Source organism: Leuciscus leuciscus (genome assembly GCF_965113295.1).
Source record: "Leuciscus leuciscus genome assembly, chromosome: 3".
Lineage (NCBI taxonomy): Eukaryota > Metazoa > Chordata > Actinopteri > Cypriniformes > Leuciscidae > Leuciscus > Leuciscus leuciscus.
In genome coordinates, this window is record NC_138727.1 from 62912029 (window position 1) to 62930315 (window position 18287).

Below are 18287 nucleotides of genomic sequence, written 5' to 3' on the forward strand. Positions count from 1 at the left end.
GTTGAGATTCAAATGCTGATTCTTGATGTCTGTGTGAGTCTTAATAATGCAATACCTTTTCTGTGAAACTTTTAGTGCACAACTCTTTGTAAAATTCTTCATATTATCTGATGGCCACAACATGGCTAGCTCTTATGCTGTAGAATCACAGTTTTGAGTGAAACTAATATGTTGCCCTTTTAATCAGAGATCAGACTCTGAATGAAATCAGTGAATCAAGTCACTAAATGATGATTGTCATCATTAATCCTGCACCATCAACACCCGATCAGATTTTTCCTTGCCTTTTGTGCCATAACAAATATGTTTTATAAACACTCAATTATAGCAGCCAAAGAAAATCTTAAGTGCAAAAGTCAAGGGCCAAGAGCTCAACCAAAGCAAACGCTGATCTCCATCATGGTGACCTTAAATGAAACTCAAATCATCAACTTCTAAACCTTTGTTAATTCTAATAGGAACTTATGTAGACGAATGGCAGTAATAAAGTCAAACTGGTCAGTAATAAGTGAAGCTGGTAATGCTGTTTGTGGAGTTGTTTAATCCTCCTCTGCTGAGATCTTGAGATATTTAATGTCTTCTTTTATCTCCAGTTGATTATGCTGTGGCTGGAAGTCAGTTGTAGTTCTTGTGTTTCTCTTTCCTTCAGTGATTCTGCTTGTTAACAGCAGGTGCTCATCACTAATGCTCAATCATCAATTAATTAATCACTTAATTATACAATTATCATTCTGGGATCTAGAAATGTTCTATAACTCATTCAGTTTGAGTTCTGTTTCAGTCATTCAAGTTTCGGTAATATTTGAGTGCTGTGAACTCAATTGTATTTAGTTAATATTACTGTTAGGTTTTTCAGTGTATATAAGTAATTAAATTAATATAAAGGGGCGATTTGTCCACGAATGACTTAAATGAACAACTAGCCTATATACTCGACTAGGAAAAAAACTTTTAGTCGGAAGCAGCCCTTATTCCACATATTTTCGAACAGGACATCTGGGTTGAGCAAGCCACCCTGCGGAATGAACGAGCGGAGTGGAATATTCAGAAATGCGCTCTCCACTCAGGAGCTCTGATCAGAACAAACCCGAACCTCACTGTCTGCTGAACTTGCGCAGAAAAATCAAAATATAACCAGCTTTTTAAAATGGTTTTTAAAACTAAACACTATTTTAGCACAACTTATGAGCTTATTGGCGATTTTTTTATTTATAATTATTGACAAAATTAGAATATAGTAAAAGTTTTTTTTTTTTTTTTTTTGGGTGGGCCTGTTGAAAAGTGGGGCCATGCCTGAGCTACAGGACATCGTCTTTCAAAACATAACCTGCTCGAAAGAGAGAGAAAAAAATGAATGCGTCATTGTACCCAGCACTTCTGAAAATACACTTCCGAATGCGTCTCGGTCCCCAGCACATTTCAAACCAAACTGACGCCCATGATTATATGAGTTATAAATGCTGCATTTTCTTTCTCTTCCCAGGTCTCCTTCTGCCATCATGTAGTGGATGTGCCTTTGGATATTCATTTTTTTAAAAAAAATGTGTTGGTAAGTGACTTGTGATTTAATTGAATTATATAGTGCAAAAGTATGATTGTAATGACGTTTTTATGTCTGTCAGTACAATTTGTGTATAATTGTTGTGATCTAGTCTTCTAACTTTGTAATATCATGTTTCCTTCTCTTTTGCAGATGTGGATGAGTGTGCGACGAGTGTGTGTGGCGATAACTCCAATTGTGTAAATACAGATGGAAGTTACCTATGCACCTGTAATAACGGGTTCGGAAGGACCACCATATCAGGACCGTGTTATGGTATGAGAGAGGATTGAGGAGTCCATCTTATTTACATGTCTACAGTTACAATTATTCATTTAGCACTTTAATCCAAAATGACTTAGAAAACATCGTAAAAAGCAGCTTATCATAAGAGACACAATATTTTCAGTTCATCATGCTGACTTAATGTATAAGCTTCAACTTTATATAAAATTATATAAAATCTCGTTATATCTAAGTTTCGTTACTGAATGAATTTGCGTTTTGAACGAAATTCAATGACTCACTCATTGAGAAATTGATTGTGTCTTGACATTTTGCTGGCATTTTCATGACCCTAAATGAGTAAAAGTCACACATTTTCAAGAAAAGCATCATAGGTTAACCCTCTGAGGTCTGAGGGGTTTTTGGGGTCCTTGAGATGTTCTGACATGCCCTGACATTTGTGCTTTTTTCAGTTGCTTATAAACATATTAATGGCAAAAAAAAATTACACACTATTTAGCACAAACAGGGCTACCATAATATGTGAGCAACAAGAATGTACATGTCTGCATTTTTGAGAGAATAATGTTTATGCATGGTTATTGAAAAAACTAAAAACTAAAGTTTCTGAAATAAGGCCATAAAACACATACTAAATATGTGTCAATAAGACTTTTGTCTAATAGATGTCATTGCCTAGTGTTTTTTCTTCAAAATGATGTGAAAATCATCCTGCCCTTATCATTCACAAAACACAATACATTGATTTGAATTTTGCAAAGCACTTTCTGTTTGGAAAGGCAATATGCGGAGTGGGCGTCAACGATCATGCATATTTAGTGGTTCACACCTTAGGAGACAATGGGGCCTGCATACTTAATGACCCTTTCATTCAGGTGAGTCACTGAGCCACAAGAATGCAAGAGCAACAGTTGGAAGCATCTCAATAATTTTTTATTTTTCCACATAGTGTGCTTGCAATTTGGCCTATAATATCCAAGGAAAACATGTCTAGTAATTGTGCAGTTAATTCTCATACTGTATTTTCTGTTTTGGAATATTTATCCTCTCCCCAAATTTGTCACTAATAAAACACAATAAAAATTATTTAAAGAAAAGGCTTATTACCTTATTACCTTTTAATAGTTTGTTTACATCTACCTTGTAAATATCTTTTTTTATTAAAAAGGTTACAATTACAACAACAATTCAAGTGTAATCTTTCTTTGTAAAAAACTAAAGTATACATTTTATCATACATATTTCAAAGTTAAGGATTTGATTGATTATTTGATTACTTTATTTTTGACAAAACATACTATATTTAACATAAGCAAATATTGGCAAACAAATATTGGCTTATTTGAGTTGGCAGATATTTTACAGTAAAAATGTATAATCTATCCAAAACTAATCAACGAAATGTTGTCTTTCATATGTCTGTAACATAGGTCTTTCGTTTTTATTATAAGAAATATAAATGTTAATTTGCAGTTTAATACGTTGCTTATACAAATACATTTTATTTCAACATTTCAGTCGATTTTTACTCAGTATAGCAATACAGTTTGCTAAAACCGAAACATTCATTCACAAACAGAAACGCCTGACTGTAACGTTGTTTTTATGAAATATTAGGGCATATAAATGTTAATTTTCAGTTTACTCATCTCAGTATAGCAATACAGTTTGCTAAAACATCATCATTCATTCACACAGAGACGCAATTTAAATTTAAACTGTCTTTTTGCGAGCTGTGATAAACAGCGCGCATCTCTGCGGCTGCCGTTCATTCATTCACAGAAACGCGATTAACTTGAGAAGGAAAAAAAACTTACTACATATTCGGATCCTCTCTCCTGCAATACCCGCACTCTGAGGTAGATTTTCCGTTATTATTATTCCTCACAGCGCTGCCAGATGGTGTAAACACGTAGGCTACAATGATATGATTAAACTTGTGTTTCCTCGAGCTGATATGGGGGCGTTCACAGGTTTGCCTCAGTAATTTGCGTTTGAATAGCGCGCGCTCTCCGTGGGCGGAGTCACATTACCTTTGAATGAGCTCTAATGAGCTCGACTGGAATCGCTCTCTTTTAACACAGATTTCACAAGATGAGAATATTTTTTTTTTATATAAATTACCTCATTTTAAAGAAGAGAATTCAAGCTTCATGCCTGTGTGACTGTATGCCTGTTTGACTCAGTATTCGTTGAGTTATTGTTCATTTTCGGACGCGTTTCAGAATGGTCTTCACTGACAGAGAGAAGGCAGAACTCGCATCACGTTTATTTTTCTTTATTTGGCAAAAAGCACAACACTTTGTTTTTATTGTGAGTATACACAAAAATAATACACATTTAACAGAATCGATTGATGTATGAAACTTGCTTGTAATATCAAAGTCAACAGAGCAAAATTAATTTCTTTTGAACTGAACTGAAAAAAATCCAGCAAAACGCGTGGGCGCGTTTGTCGACCTCAGAGGGTTAACAGTGCTCATCAGTAACTCTGCTGACACTGTATTATTCAGTGTGAAACCACAGGCTTCAGTTCTGGAAACTCAAACTAACAGCTCACGATTCTGTTTTCTTAGTGTCTGTGTGTCAGCAAACATGAATTCTGGGTAGTCAATGTGTGATAGACATCAGTAACAAGCTGAAAAGAGATGTCAAGTTCTGTGTGTGAAAAAAAAAAAAAAAACATCCTTTAGAAATACATTGTTTCATTTTTTTTATATACAAAAGTTCCAGAAGCAACATCACCATCCTCATCATCATCGTCATCATTCTCATCATCCTCATCTGTCTCATCAGTTGAATCTCCACAGCAGAGAATGTGTATAAAATGATCCATTTAAATTTTAAAAAGGGTTGTTGAGATTCATGTGCTGATTATTGATATCTGTGTGTCGTCGTAGATTTACTTTTCATGCTCATGCTTGTTAAAATCTTCTGATTGTTATAATATTGCTGGATCTCATGCTGCAGTAACACAGGGTTTGTGATGTGAAAATATTAATGGTACAACACAATTGTTAGATTCAAATTACCTCAGTGAATCAGTCTATTTCATGATGATTATAAAACCATCAACAGGTAACCATCATCACCTGATCTCATTTCACTTTAGCTTTCTTTGCTGCTGCAAATGTGTTTGACAAACACACTGTCACAACGGCCAAAAAAAAACCAAAATATATAATAAGAGTTAAGAGCTCAACTAATGGAAACACTAATCACTGTTATGGTGACTTCAAATGAAACACATTAGAGTTAAACCTCTGTTAATTCTAAATAAGATCTTCTGTAGACGTCTGACAGAAATAAAGTCAGTCTGGTTAGTAATAAGTGAAGCTGGTAATCCTGTTTGTGGAGTTGTTTAATCCTCATCTGCTGAGATCTTCACAGATTTAATGTGTCACGGTTCATAGATCCGTGTGTTCATTTTGCGTATTTGTCGGGTGTGTTTGTAGCTGTTGGGTCTGTGAATGTGATGGCTTGTTTGTGGCTTGTTTAACCAGCTGATCACTCAATCAGTCATTCAGCTGCAGCTAGTCAGCTGCCTATATCTAGCCGGAGTGAGATATGCTTGGTGTCGGTTCTTCACTCTTGTTTTGTTCTCTCACCTAGTTCCTGTATCTGAGTTCCAAGCTGAGTCACTCCTGCAATTCATCTGTGCTTCCAAGCAGCGCGGAGATCGTCCTTGAGTTTTCTTCAACCAGCTGTCCGGTCTGAGTTACCACGCTGTGTTTGATTCCTGTCTCCTCATCTCTCTCTCCTTTGGATCGCTGCTTTGGGTCCACCAGTGTATTGACTGTCCCTTCTGAGTTTTATCCGCTGTCCTGTCTGTCAATAAACTGCCTTCTTGCAATAGGATCTACGACTCCCTTTCTGACAAATGTCTTCTGCAAACTCCCCTGGCCCACTAAAAGTAAATCAGTAGGCTGTGAAAAAATATATATATCTTCTATGCAGACTCATGTTAATGTTACATTGACAGAACAACACTTTATTTATTTTTATTTATTTATTTATTTATTTATTTATTTATTTATTTATTTATTTATTTATAAAGCACACTTAAAACAACGTAATGTTGACCAATGTGTTGTACAGTCACACAATAAAATTACATAAATAAAATGTCCTTTCAGACAAAACAATGACTAACAACATCTGTGAAGAGCCTCTTGCCAATTAACCTAGCAAATGTAATTTCAGGTTTCATTTAAAATAACCTAAAGAGGGAGCCAGTCTAAGATGTAAAGACAGATTATTCCAGCGCTTTGGAGCTGCTACAGCAAATGCCCAATCACCAGTCAATTTCAATCTAGTCCTTGGAATGAACATCTGATTTGATGTTGATGCACTAAGGATGGTGGGGCCAAATTATGCAATGCTTTGTATACAACAATCAATAATTTAAAATAAAATCTGAACTGCACAGGCAACCAATGAAGTGAGGCTAAAATCTGTGTTACATGCTGCTTTTTACGAGTCCCTGTTAAAAGACTAGCAGACGCAATTTAGAACCAATTGAAGACGATTCAATCGTACTTGACTGACACCCTCATACAGTGAGTTACAATAATCTAGTCATACAGAAATAAAAGCATGAATAATCCTTTCAAAATAACACTTATCAGGCTAATTCTGACAGCATACTTTATTGACTTTCAAACAATTCTTTTACAATGCAACTATAAAACTCTTTTCAATAAAGCTTACAACAGGGCACATATATATTTTTGAGTGTATATTCAGAAGTTTTTTAAGCATATTTTAAGATATAAGTGATAGCAATAGGTAAGCTAAAAAAAAATGGAGAAGCTGGAATACTTCTGATAAAATGTTTAGCATTTTTATGAGCTGTGTGATATCATAATGCAGGATGGCTGAAACAATGTTATGAACAGGTTTTTGCACGTTGCCTGCTCAAGATTTATTGGCACCTATTAAACACCCCAACAAACAAGTCTGAATCTGTCACTAGACAACGGTTTTACTTTTGCTGGGTCAAACACACATTTGACAACATCAGTGTGAGCACAGGAGCAGTTCTCAGTATCCAGCAGGACGGCCGCCATTGCTCTCGTCAGATTCAGCACAGAGTTTGTTCCCCTCTCGCACAACCGCCTGGACCGCTGTTAATTCAATATTGTTTTTGATTGTATGATTCTTCTCCTCCAAGCCTTTAATTACACCCTGAATTCATAAAGACAAAATTTTAATATTTCTCACTTTTCTGACTCTCTGAATCTAATTGACAAGTGTAAGAATCCTACCTTATCAAACGTATCTTCTATATTTGTCACATTTGGTCTGATCTGAAATCTGGGTTCTTTAACAGCTCTCTTCAGGTCATAGTCAAAGAACAGGTGGTTCAGGATCACCTGAGATGAGAGACAGGACAGGACAGGGGGACAGGTTTTTTTTAGATAAAAGACAAATAGGTTTAAATATCACACAAACCTATTGTTTTTTAAAACCCATAACCTTATCCATTGGCCTATTCTGTAACTTCGGTCTGTTTATTCTTGTTTTGGTGACAGAGATCTGACACTGCTTTCGTCTCGTCCTGGTGGTGTTCGGACTTCGGTCTAGTTTGGTTTCGGTTCTGTGTCCAGATTCGGACACTCATGCTCTGAGTGTTTGTCATCTGTTGTGAGTGCATGGTATAAGCATTCGTTCGTTCTCGTGTGCTGTCTTGTGTGAACGTGCAGTTTCGAGTTAGCTTGGGCCTAAATGTTGTTTATATTAGGTCCTCCCTCGTTACCCTCTTTGTTTGCTACCCATTTAGGCTACGTTTACACGTGACTGGCTATTTTCATAAACAGACATTTCACCCTCTCCGTTTTCAAAAATAGCATTGTGCACACCTGCAGTTTTCAGAAAAGTGTTCGTTTACACGAACCCGTGTAGATTTGCCATCAAGAGCATGCCAAACCTGTAGGTGACAGTGTAAGCTCAAGCCCACGTTAGCCAATCAGAATCCCGAAAATAACAACAACAGCAACGAATCACTTCCTCTTTCTCTTGACGCAGGTGCAAGTTCTGTCACATACTGTGACGTCAGCTGCCTAAAACTGCCTAAATCCGTTCCAGTTGTGGTGCGTATAAAGCAGTGCAGCGATCGTTTCCGCACCGAGTCTATTTCTGCTGTGTGCTGCAAACGCTGGATTAAAGTGACAGCGGATGGTTCGTGGTCAAAATGAACACAGATTGACATGAAAATATAATAATCTCACCATAAATGCATTTAATTAAATAAAATGTAGCAAATCTCACCATAAATGTATCTAATTAAATATTACTAGTTTTCACAGTAATCTTTTTACTTTAAGACCGGGGTAAAGCAAGGCAAACTACAGTTCTGACGTCACATTTATACGGAAGTCACAACGGCTCGTGTAAAGGCACTGCTACTTTATGCAGGCTGTGTGCATGTGTCTGTGGATCGACTGTTTTGAAACTTATATGGTAGTTTCACAGCCCCTAGACCTCTGTTATCATGAAAAAAAGCCAGGAAATTTCAGTTTTGACAATATGGGACCTTTAAATATTTGACCACTTGCTTGAGCAACTTAATATATAAATCTACATAGAAGTAATGCATTGAATAATATGGTGTTTAAATTGTGTTTAAACGTGAACACGTCTATTAAAGCATGTATATGTGTACAAAGAGAATCACAATGCTGACAAAACTTTTTTTTAAATAAAAGTTGCTGATAACTTCTGGATTTGAAAGAAAAATAGTGAGTAAATGTGTTTGTGGTACAGCCGTGGGTTACGCACTGCAAACGCAGCATATGTGAAAGCACTGCACCGTATACGCACTGCACACGGAGTATGTGTGAAACGGACGTCAGTTTTACATGCAAACATGCAAACAAAGTTTTCCAAAATCTCCACTCTGGCCGAAGTTTTTAGAAAGAATAGTTTTCAGAGGTGAATTCTCTGTTTGCGTGTAAACGAAGGGCACAAACGAAGGGAAATGTCTCAGTTTTTTCAAAATAACCATGGGGTTATACTTTTTCAAAGTAAACGGGGCCTAATTCTCCTTGTGTTTGCAGTCCTGTGCCAGACCATCTTCAAATGTTCCCACTTGTGTGTTTCCCTGCCTTGTAAGTCAAGTCAAGTCCTGCTGCCGGTCCTGTTTTCCCGCTCGGGGTAGTTTTTGTTCGTTTTTTTATCAAATAAAAGCCCATATTCTGCATTATTGAGTCCTCGCCTCTTCCCTTCACCCCAGCCTTGACATATTCAGAATCAACAAATGTTTTTCAAGTTCAGAATAGTCATCCAGAATAATCAAATGTAAAAAAAAATGTATGTTGCTTTCTGTAATGTGCTGTTATGTAAAGTTGAGGAATACGTTAATTGTTCAGCTCTCTTAAAGGCACACTAAGTAATGTTTCGCCAGAGGTCGTATTCAAAACAAAGGCATAGCTTGATGACGCCTTGATTTGGCTGAATCATGGGAGTTGTTGTCTTCACCTCTACAATCGGGGAGAATACGATGGACTAGATTTATTAATTTATTGATTTATTAACGTTATGAAAGCCGTTGTTAGCAGAACGAGGCTGCTGGAGCGATTGCTAATGAGAGACGAACGCGACACATGGCTCGGAAATCAGGGTAACGTGGGTATAATGTCACTGATAGGCGACGCACCGGCACGGTCCGGGTTGAAACTGCTTATTTCTCTGGATTTAAACATTCTAAGAAACATTTGGGATAATGTAAGTACACAAATCAACAAAATATATAACATTGTTCTAATGGTTTTTGAAAAAAAAAAATCTTACCTAGTGTGTCTTTTAAGTGTTTTTGTTTTGTTACCTGAGCAGTTGCAGTGGTGATATTTGTCCCACCTGAACCTCCAACCACCATTCTGACTTGTCTGCTTTGTTTGTCCAATATTATTGTGGGACACATAGATGAAGGTGGCCATTTACCTTGTCAAAACAAATAGTCATTTGCATGTGAATTATTTTTTTTTTATTATTTATAACTCATTCCCTGTCAGCGTTTTTTTTTTTTTTTTTTTTTTTTTTGCTTCCAGTAAACGGCAGCATCTTTGATAATTTTCACAAATCTTTACAAAACTCCAGAATATTCTGATGTATGAATATCTGAACATGCAGTATAACAAAAGAAAGAACAAAGATTCTGTTTTAAAAAAGTCATGCATTCATGCATTCTTTTTAGCGCAATTTTCCACCGGACAAAATTGCGATTGTTAACTCATGATTTCTGTTCTGTCTGTGCGCACCAATCTTGCACTTCTATCTACAGTGCTATGCATAAGTTTAGACACCCATGCTAAAGTTGACTAAAAAGAGGAATAAAAAAATCATCTTTTGGAAATTGAACTTAATGCCTTAATTAAAAAAATTAGGAAAAATCCAACCTTTAAGGACACCAATTTTCTTTGTGAATGAATAATGTATCGTAAATAAATAAATGTTCTTCCTTAAAATACAGGGTGCATAAGTTTGGACACCCCTATGTTAAATTCCCATAGAGGCAGGCAGATTTTTATTTTTAAGTATTTTTATTTTTTTATTTTTTAGGATACTATGCATCCTGATAAAGTTCCCTTGGCCTTTGGAATTAAAATAGCCCCACATCATCACATAGCCTTCACCATACCTAGAGATTGGCATGGGGTACTTTCCATAAGATCATCTCTCAATGCAAATCAAACTAGCTATTAGGCTAACTGAAATAAAACCATGCCAATCTCTAGGTATGGTGAAGGCTATGTGATGATGTGGGGCTATTTTAATTCCAAAGGCCAAGGGAACTTTATCAGGATGCATAGTATCCTAACATTTTTTTTTTTTTAAATACTTAAAAATAAAAATCTGCCTGCCTCTATGGGAATTTAACATAGGGGTGTCCAAACTTATGCACCCTGTATTTTAAGGAAGAACATTTATTTATTTACGATACATTATTCATTCACAAAGAAAATTGGTGTCCTTAAAGGTTGGATTTTTCCTAATTTTTTAAATTAAGGCATTAAGTTCAATTTCCAAAAGATGATTTTTTAACTTTAGCATGGGTGTCTAAACTTATGCATAGCACTGTACTCCTCAACCAGACCACCTAGAGACTTCGGGTTTTCGGCATTATGTTAAGGAAGGTCTAATCTCGGGAACGCACAAAAAAAATCCAGGAAAAGATTTGGGATTTCCGGGAAATTCCAGAAAAAAATCAGTTTTTTGCAAATTTCTCGGCAACCATAATAGCTATCGAGTTGAAACAAATTGCAATCGATAGCTTCTAAAATTTACAATAATATTAGAAAAAAAGAATTGATCAAAAATCTTTCCTTTATGCTTCAAAAATTAATTAAAACTTTATATGAAGGGAAATAAGAAAAATACTGCCTTTTCACCTATAAAACTATTGTTCCACAGAAATACGTAAGGAAGGTATTCACAAGAGTCATGAGCACAATTAATTCCACTGAATTACGGCAAGAAATCAATGAAGGTATCGATCAAGATTTGGAGAAGGAGCAAGATTATGAGAAAACGACAAGAGGTTGTTGCAAAATAAATGGAAGAACGTTCAGCAAAGCGACAAAAGATGGCGACATCCACACCAACGGCTTCCTCATCAGGCGTATCTGATTTCTACGATGACTCGTGGCTTTCAGAGGATGTTTTGGCAAATATCTCGAAAGCAGAAGAAGAGTTTACAAAGTCACAAGCCAATAGTCAAGCAGAAAAGAAGGAAGAATCTGAAGAGGACAAAGCAGAAAAGGAAGCTGATACAGAGAAAATCGAGGATATTGAGTGAACACAAGATGTAAAAAATAATGAGCTAATAAAAAAAAATGATGTTCAACTAGTCAAGTGATTGTGCCTTTTTTATTATCCATTGCTGATTTGATTTCAGAAAGTTCATTTGAATTTCAAGAGAAAGTTATATTCTCGAGCAACTTATTTTCTCTTTCATTTACTATCTCTTAGTGTTGTGATCCCATGACGTGAGAAAATTGCGCTAAAACACTCACTGAGTTTTTATTACTTGTTTATCAACACTTGAATGTGGGCAAGTTTCATAAAAACAAAAAGCTGAGAAAATAGTGGTTTTGTCAAAGACTACGTCCGGATCTGATTTTAGAATGATGATCAAAACACAGATGGAGTAGATTGTGTCCATCACCACACCTAATGCTTCACAGTCGTTTCCTCTTTATAGGTTGACATTTCATTCAGGAACATTAGGCAGTTTTGATTTATATACTGTTTAATGTCTTATGATTAAGTTATTTGTATGTCAGCAATACTTCTATTGTTTTTTTTTCTGCTTCTTCTTTGCTTGTTTTGATCTGGAGATTCTGTACTCTTCCAAAAGATGCGTAATAGCGCCCATACAGCATATCAGTGAAAACTTGGATAGCCGAAAATTTTTGTCGACGACAGGGAAGCGTTTTGTCATAAATTACAGAAAATGTCATCAATGGCAGGGAAAGAGTTAATATTATAACTCATAAAACTGCAACTTTTTTTATTTTATGTTTTACCTGGTTTAAGTAATTTGATTTTGCCAACTCCATTTTTCACCTCAGGATCAATGAAATCCCTCATTTGGTCATTAAATATAATGCCTGTTGAGCTTGATATCACTCCAGAGCCAAACCTGTGAGAACACAAAAAAGATCCAGATAACAAAGCAAATACGCTTCATAAATATATACTAAACGTACATTAAAGGGGGTCCTATTATATTCTTTTCAAAAGATGTATATAATTATCTGATGTCTCCAGACTGAGTATATGAAGTTTTGCTCAAAATACCCCACAGATATATTTATATAGCATGTTAAAATTGTCACTTTTTGAGGGTGAGCAAAAATGTGCCGTTCTCTTACGAGAGGTTCTCTCGTATTGCGTAAGCTAGCTTACGCTGCGGGAAAGTCTCCTTTCTCGAGATACTGAAGCCAAAAATTATCCTTAATTTTTTAAATCTTGTCAACGCAGTGCGGCAGCCTGCAGACCTAGGGCAGGTGAATCGCGTGCCCATTGGCTGCTCTGCGGCAACTGCAGCAGCCTATGGTTGAGCCTTGCGCGTGACGTCACGTCCAATGAGCGCGCTTGGCGCGCTTAATGCGTCACAGCCCGTCATTAGGGGTGTGGCTTAGCGTATATAAGCAAGGTACAGAGGCTGCTTCGCTGATTTCTGTCTCTTCAGCGAAGCTCTTCGCATCGCATCTCTGAGGAAGCCGCCGTCGAATCAAGCGACCAGCACGCCGAGGATTTCAGCCTGAGGACGCCGGCCGCTTCGCCGCCTTCAGCCTTCCCTGCCTGCTGCGCCATCCGGCATACATATCCTTTCTTGCTCTGTGTTTGTGTGTTTTGTGTGTCCGCCGCGACACACTTGCATCTAAAAGAGCGCGAGGCGTTGTTGCAAATGCCTCGCTCATCCTGTGGCTCGTGTGAGCCACGCTCAGCGACAGAGACCGCCATGTATCTGCGCTCTCTGCCTGGGCTTCTATGACAGCTGAGCGCTCGCCGGAGCCCCTCCCGCGAGCCTCGCTACTTCCTTCTCCCCCCCACCTCCCGACGCGCAGCGGCCGGCTTCGCCCGCACTGCCGTCGCCTCAGGGGATGAAGCAGACAGCGCTGTTTTTCTTAGACAGCTGCTTTCTCCCCTCTGTCAAGCCGCGCAAACGGCGCCGCTCACAAGGGATGTCAGAAACGGACGGTCTCTGGCTATAGCTTCCTTTACGTTACAAGAAAGCTACCCCCCGGACGACGCACGCCCCTTCCTGCACTCTCCCCCTCTGTTCGAGCCGCGCAAACGCGCCGCTCACAAGGGATGTCAGAAGTAGACGGTCACGGGCTGGCTTCCTTTACGTTATAAGAAAGCTACCCCGCGTCTCGGTCGCGCGCGTCACTCTCCGGCCACCTCCGTTTCTCACACATTTCTCAGTCCCCTCCTAAGCTCAGGCGACTAGAAATATCAATATTGCAGTAAACGAGCCTGTTTTTATACACGCACGCCTGCAAACATACGATGTCATAGCACATGATGACATCTTCCCGCTCTCTCTCCCTTGTTCGAGCCGCGCAACTGCGCCGTTCTCAAGGGATATCAGAGCGGACGTCACGAGCACCGGCGAAAAGAGGAAGAGAGAGTGTTTTAGTCCCGCCTAGGCCGGACTACCTCCAGTCCTCGCATATTTCTCAGTCCCCTCCAAGTTCAGGCGGCTGGAAATACTATACTGCAGTAACGAGCCTGTTTTAATACACGCGCGCGTCTGCAAACAAACGCCGAAACGAAACACGACGCTCGGTCATATGCTCGCACTAATTAAAAGATTATGTGTGCTCCTGTGGCTCAGTGGCAGAGCATTGGACTTCCACACAGGAGACCCGTGTTCGAATCCGGCTCTGGCGGCAGATATATATTTTTTCTGCTGGCTTCTCCGAGCTCGCGGCCAGCTTTCTCACATACAGAAAGCGAACCCGTATCTCGCAGGATGGTGCTTGAGTATTTATGAGCGTCTAAACTTATGAGCCATCAAAGCTTCTCGCTCTATAAGTTTCCTATAACACCGATGGTGTTATACGTGTAGAAAATGTGCCCACTCCCACGTGCTCACTGCTACACACAAACACGGTCTCCCCGGTAACGTCCACAGAGCGCACTCTCTTAAAGCGGTCACACGCCGCTTGAGTACTAAGTGTAGGAAATGTGCCCACAACTCTGTGCTCACACCTACCCGTTGCTCGCTCTGCCACTCAGTTACCCCGGGTTGCAGATCCTCTAAAGCTCACTAACATTCCAGCTCTAGCCGAAGATAAGTGTAGAAAATGTGCCCACTCTCATGTGCTCACTGCTTCACACAAACACGGTCCCCATGGTAACGCGCTCAGAGCGCTCTCTCTTAAAGCGGACACACGCCGCTCGAGTACTAAGTGTAGTAAATGTGCCCACAACTCTGTGCTCACACATACCCGCTGCTCGCTCTGCCATTCAGTTACCTCGGGTTACAGACCCTCTAAAGCCCCGAAACACTCCGGCTCCGGCCGAGGGTGTCATAAGTGTAGAAAATGTGCCCACTCCCATGTGCTCACTGCTTCGCACAAACACGGTCCCCATGGTTACGCGCTCAGAGCGCTCTCTCATAGGCGGACACTCTCCGCTCGAGTATTAAGTGTAGTAAATGTGCCCACAACTCTGTGCTCACACCTACCCGCTGCTCGAGTTGCAACGGCTCAGGCCGAGGGGATATTAAGTGTAGAAAATGTGCCCACTCCCATGTGTTCACTGCTTCACACAACATGGTTCCCATGGTAATGCGCTCAGAGCGCTCTCTCATAAAGCGGAAACACGCCGCTTGAGTATTAAGTGTAGTAAATGTGCCCACAACTCTGTGCTCACACCTACTCGCTGCTCGCTCTGCCATACGGTTACCCCGGGTTACAGACCCTCTAAAGCTCCCAAAAACACTGGTCGTGTTATAAGTGTAAACCCTGCGCCCGCTCACGAGCACGCGCACTCACTTTCAGACACTATATCCCCCACGCCGCTCTCGCGCCAGGGGTGTTTGACAGCAAAACGCGCTCCATCCTTCAGGACCGAGCTACTGAACGCTGTACAGCCGGCCAATACTGTTTATCAGCCCCCGTGTTCGAGCACGAAATTTCATTCATTTATTCATTTACGAAATGCATGGACACGGCTCTCGCTCCCCTGAGAAGTCAGGGAATGCGAATTCTGAACTATCTGGACGACTGGCTTGTTCTAGCGCAGTCAGAGACAGAACTTGTGTCTCACAGAACAGCGCTTCTCAGCCATCTGGAAGGTCTGGGTCTAGCAGTCAATTGGACCAAGAGCTCGCTCTCGCCCCGTCAGTCAATTTCCTTTCTCGGAATAGAACTGGACTCGGTGGCGATGACGGCCAGATTGTCGGAGCAGCGCGCGCGCCGCATTCGGCGCCTCGCCGCATCCTTCAAAGAAGGCAATCGGGTTCCTCTGAAAGCATTTCAGCGCATCCTGGGGCATATGGCCTCAGCTGCAGCAGTGCTTCAGCTGGGTTTACTGCGCATGCGCCCGCTTCAACGCTGGCTAAGAGCGCGCGTATCCCATCGAGCCTGGGCGACCGGCGGCTCGCTAATCAGAGTGACTCAGGGCTGTGTCTCAGCCCTGCAGCCCTGGCTAGCAGCCGAATGGTATCACACTGGAGTGATTATGGGAGTGATTTCACACCGGAAAGTTGTCTCAACAGACGCGTCCAACCTAGGTTGGGGAGCGCTCTTCGAAGGCAGACCGGTCTATGGCCGCTGGTCAGACCAGGAGAATCTCCTACACATAAACTGTCTAGAGATGCTCGCGGTCGAGAAAGCGCTCATGCACTTCCTCCCATTCCTCCATGGTCACCATGTTCTAGTCCGCACGGACAACACATCAGTAGTGGCCTATGTGAACCGCCAGGGCGGTGTCAGATCAAAGAAGCTCTGCGCCCTGACGGAACGCCTCCTCGTATGGGCTCAGCACTCTCTGCGCTCTCTGAGAGCATCGCATGTGCCTGGCCATCTGAACGAGGGCCCCGACAGACTGTCCAGGGACTACGTTCCCCCTAGGGAGTGGTCTCTACACCCCCAAACAGTCCAGTCGCTGTGGCGCCGCTTTGGCAGAGCGAAAGTCGACCTCTTTGCGTCAAAAGACAACGCACACTGCCCAGTATTCTTTTCAAAGAGCGAGGACGCGCTGGCCCAGACATGGCCCAGCGGCCCGCTATATGCTTTTCCCCCGGTCTCTCTGCTGCCTCAGGTCATCGAGAGAGCCAGGAAAGCGCGCCACACAGTGCTCCTCATAGCCCCGTTCTGGGAGAACCAAGCTTGGTTCCCGGAACTCATACAATTGGCAGATTCAGCCCCTTGGCCGATCCCGGTGCGGAGAGACCTTCTCTCTCAAGCCCGCGGCTCGATTTGGCATCCCCACCCAGAGCGCTGGTCATTGCATGCGTGGAGCCTCAACAATTACATGCTGATCTACCAGAAGGGGTGATGAACACGATCATACAATCTAGAGCTCCCTCCACGAGGCGGCTCTACACGTCTAAATGGTCGGTGGTTAACAAATGGTGCACTGCCAGAGGGCTCGATCCACAGACATGTGGGGTCTCGCAAGTATTGTGCTTCCTTCAAGAGCTACTGGACGCGGGCAGGTCCCCTTCCACGCTCAAAGTCTATGTCGCGGCCATTTCAGCGCTCTCTGTCTCAGAGCCGGGCCGCGCATTAGGAAGGAACGAGTTTGTCATCCGCTTCCTTAGAGGAGCGAGGAGGATGAACCCCCCGCGACCCCCTTCGGTTCCTATGTGGGATCTTTCACTGGTCTTAGATGCCCTGAAAGCACATCCCTTTGAACCCCTGGAAACTGTGGATATGAAATACCTCACGCTCAAAACCGTTTTTCTGATAGCACTGTCTTCAGTAAAACGTGTGAGAGACCTTCACGCGTTATCCACTAACGCTGCGTGCCTCGAGTTCGGACCCAATGACTCTAAAGTTATTCTCAGACCGAGGCATGGGTACGTCCCCAAAATTTTGGGCACTCCCTTCAGAGCGCAGGTCATTTCCCTTTCAGCCCTGCCGAATGCTGGCTGCGAGGCAGATAGTAATCTCCTCTGCCCAGTTAGGGCGCTGAGAAGCTATATTTCACGCTCCGCCGCCTTCAGGCGTTCAGAGCAGCTCTTTGTTTCGTTTGGTGGGCGCACCAAGGGTCTCGCCGCCTCGAAACACACCCTATCCAGATGGATAGTTGACGCTATCGCAGCTGCTTACGCATCTAAAAACCTGCAGTGCCCTTTGGGCATTCGAGCGCACTCCACCAGAGGCATGGCCTCATCGTGGGCGTGGTCCAGCGGGATTCCCATTCATGACATTTGTGCAGCGGCAGGCTGGGCCTCCCCCTCCACATTTGGAAGTTCCCGCCTTGCAGGCCAAAGTGTTATCAGTCTAAGTCTCGCGTAAGCCAGCCCACTGTCTGTGCGCGGGCTATGTTGTTGATTTAGCTCTACTGGTTGAGCTGCACTATGTGGGAAGTGTCAGTTTGGACCGGCTGTGCCGCTCCCTGCCCCATAATATGTGCTTGTGTACTGTGGTATCTTGGCCGCCCAGCTCCGCTTCGCGTTCCCTGGGCTCTCCATGGGATTCATTCAGGATGCTGGGCGCGCACGGCGTTGACAAGGGTGTTCCCGCAGCGTAAGCTAGCTTACGCAATACGAGAGAACCTCTCGTAAGAGAACGTACTCGGTTACTAACGTAACCTCTGTTCTCTCTAGAGAGGGAACGAGTATTGCGTAACCCGCCGTGCTCTCGCCACGAGCTCATTTCGCTTCATGCGACAGAAACCAGCGAAGCAGCCTCTGTACCTTGCTTATATACGCTAAGCCACACCCCTAATGACGGGCTGTGACGCATTAAGCGCGCCAAGCGCGCTCATTGGACGTGACGTCACGCGCAAGGCTCAGCCATAGGCTGCTGCAGTT

At 41.9% G+C, this 18287-nt stretch overlaps 2 protein-coding genes across 2 annotated transcripts in view; one reads left to right on the plus strand and one right to left on the minus strand.

The window, feature by feature from the left end:
* LOC309494758 (uncharacterized protein) overlaps window positions 1–18287 on the plus strand; it is a 131292-nt gene that overhangs the window by 36116 nt on the left and 76889 nt on the right.
* Window positions 6417–18287, minus strand: part of LOC309493693 (glutathione hydrolase 1 proenzyme-like) — a 32354-nt gene continuing 20483 nt past the window's right edge. The window contains exons 11-14 of the mRNA XM_082162892.1: window positions 12313–12428; window positions 9612–9727; window positions 7054–7161; window positions 6417–6973 (exon numbers count right to left, since the gene is read on the minus strand). Of these exons, the coding sequence (XP_082019018.1) occupies window positions 6830–6973; window positions 7054–7161; window positions 9612–9727; window positions 12313–12428 (484 nt within the window). The 3' untranslated portion in view covers window positions 6417–6829. The remainder of the gene's footprint in view (window positions 6974–7053; window positions 7162–9611; window positions 9728–12312; window positions 12429–18287) is intronic.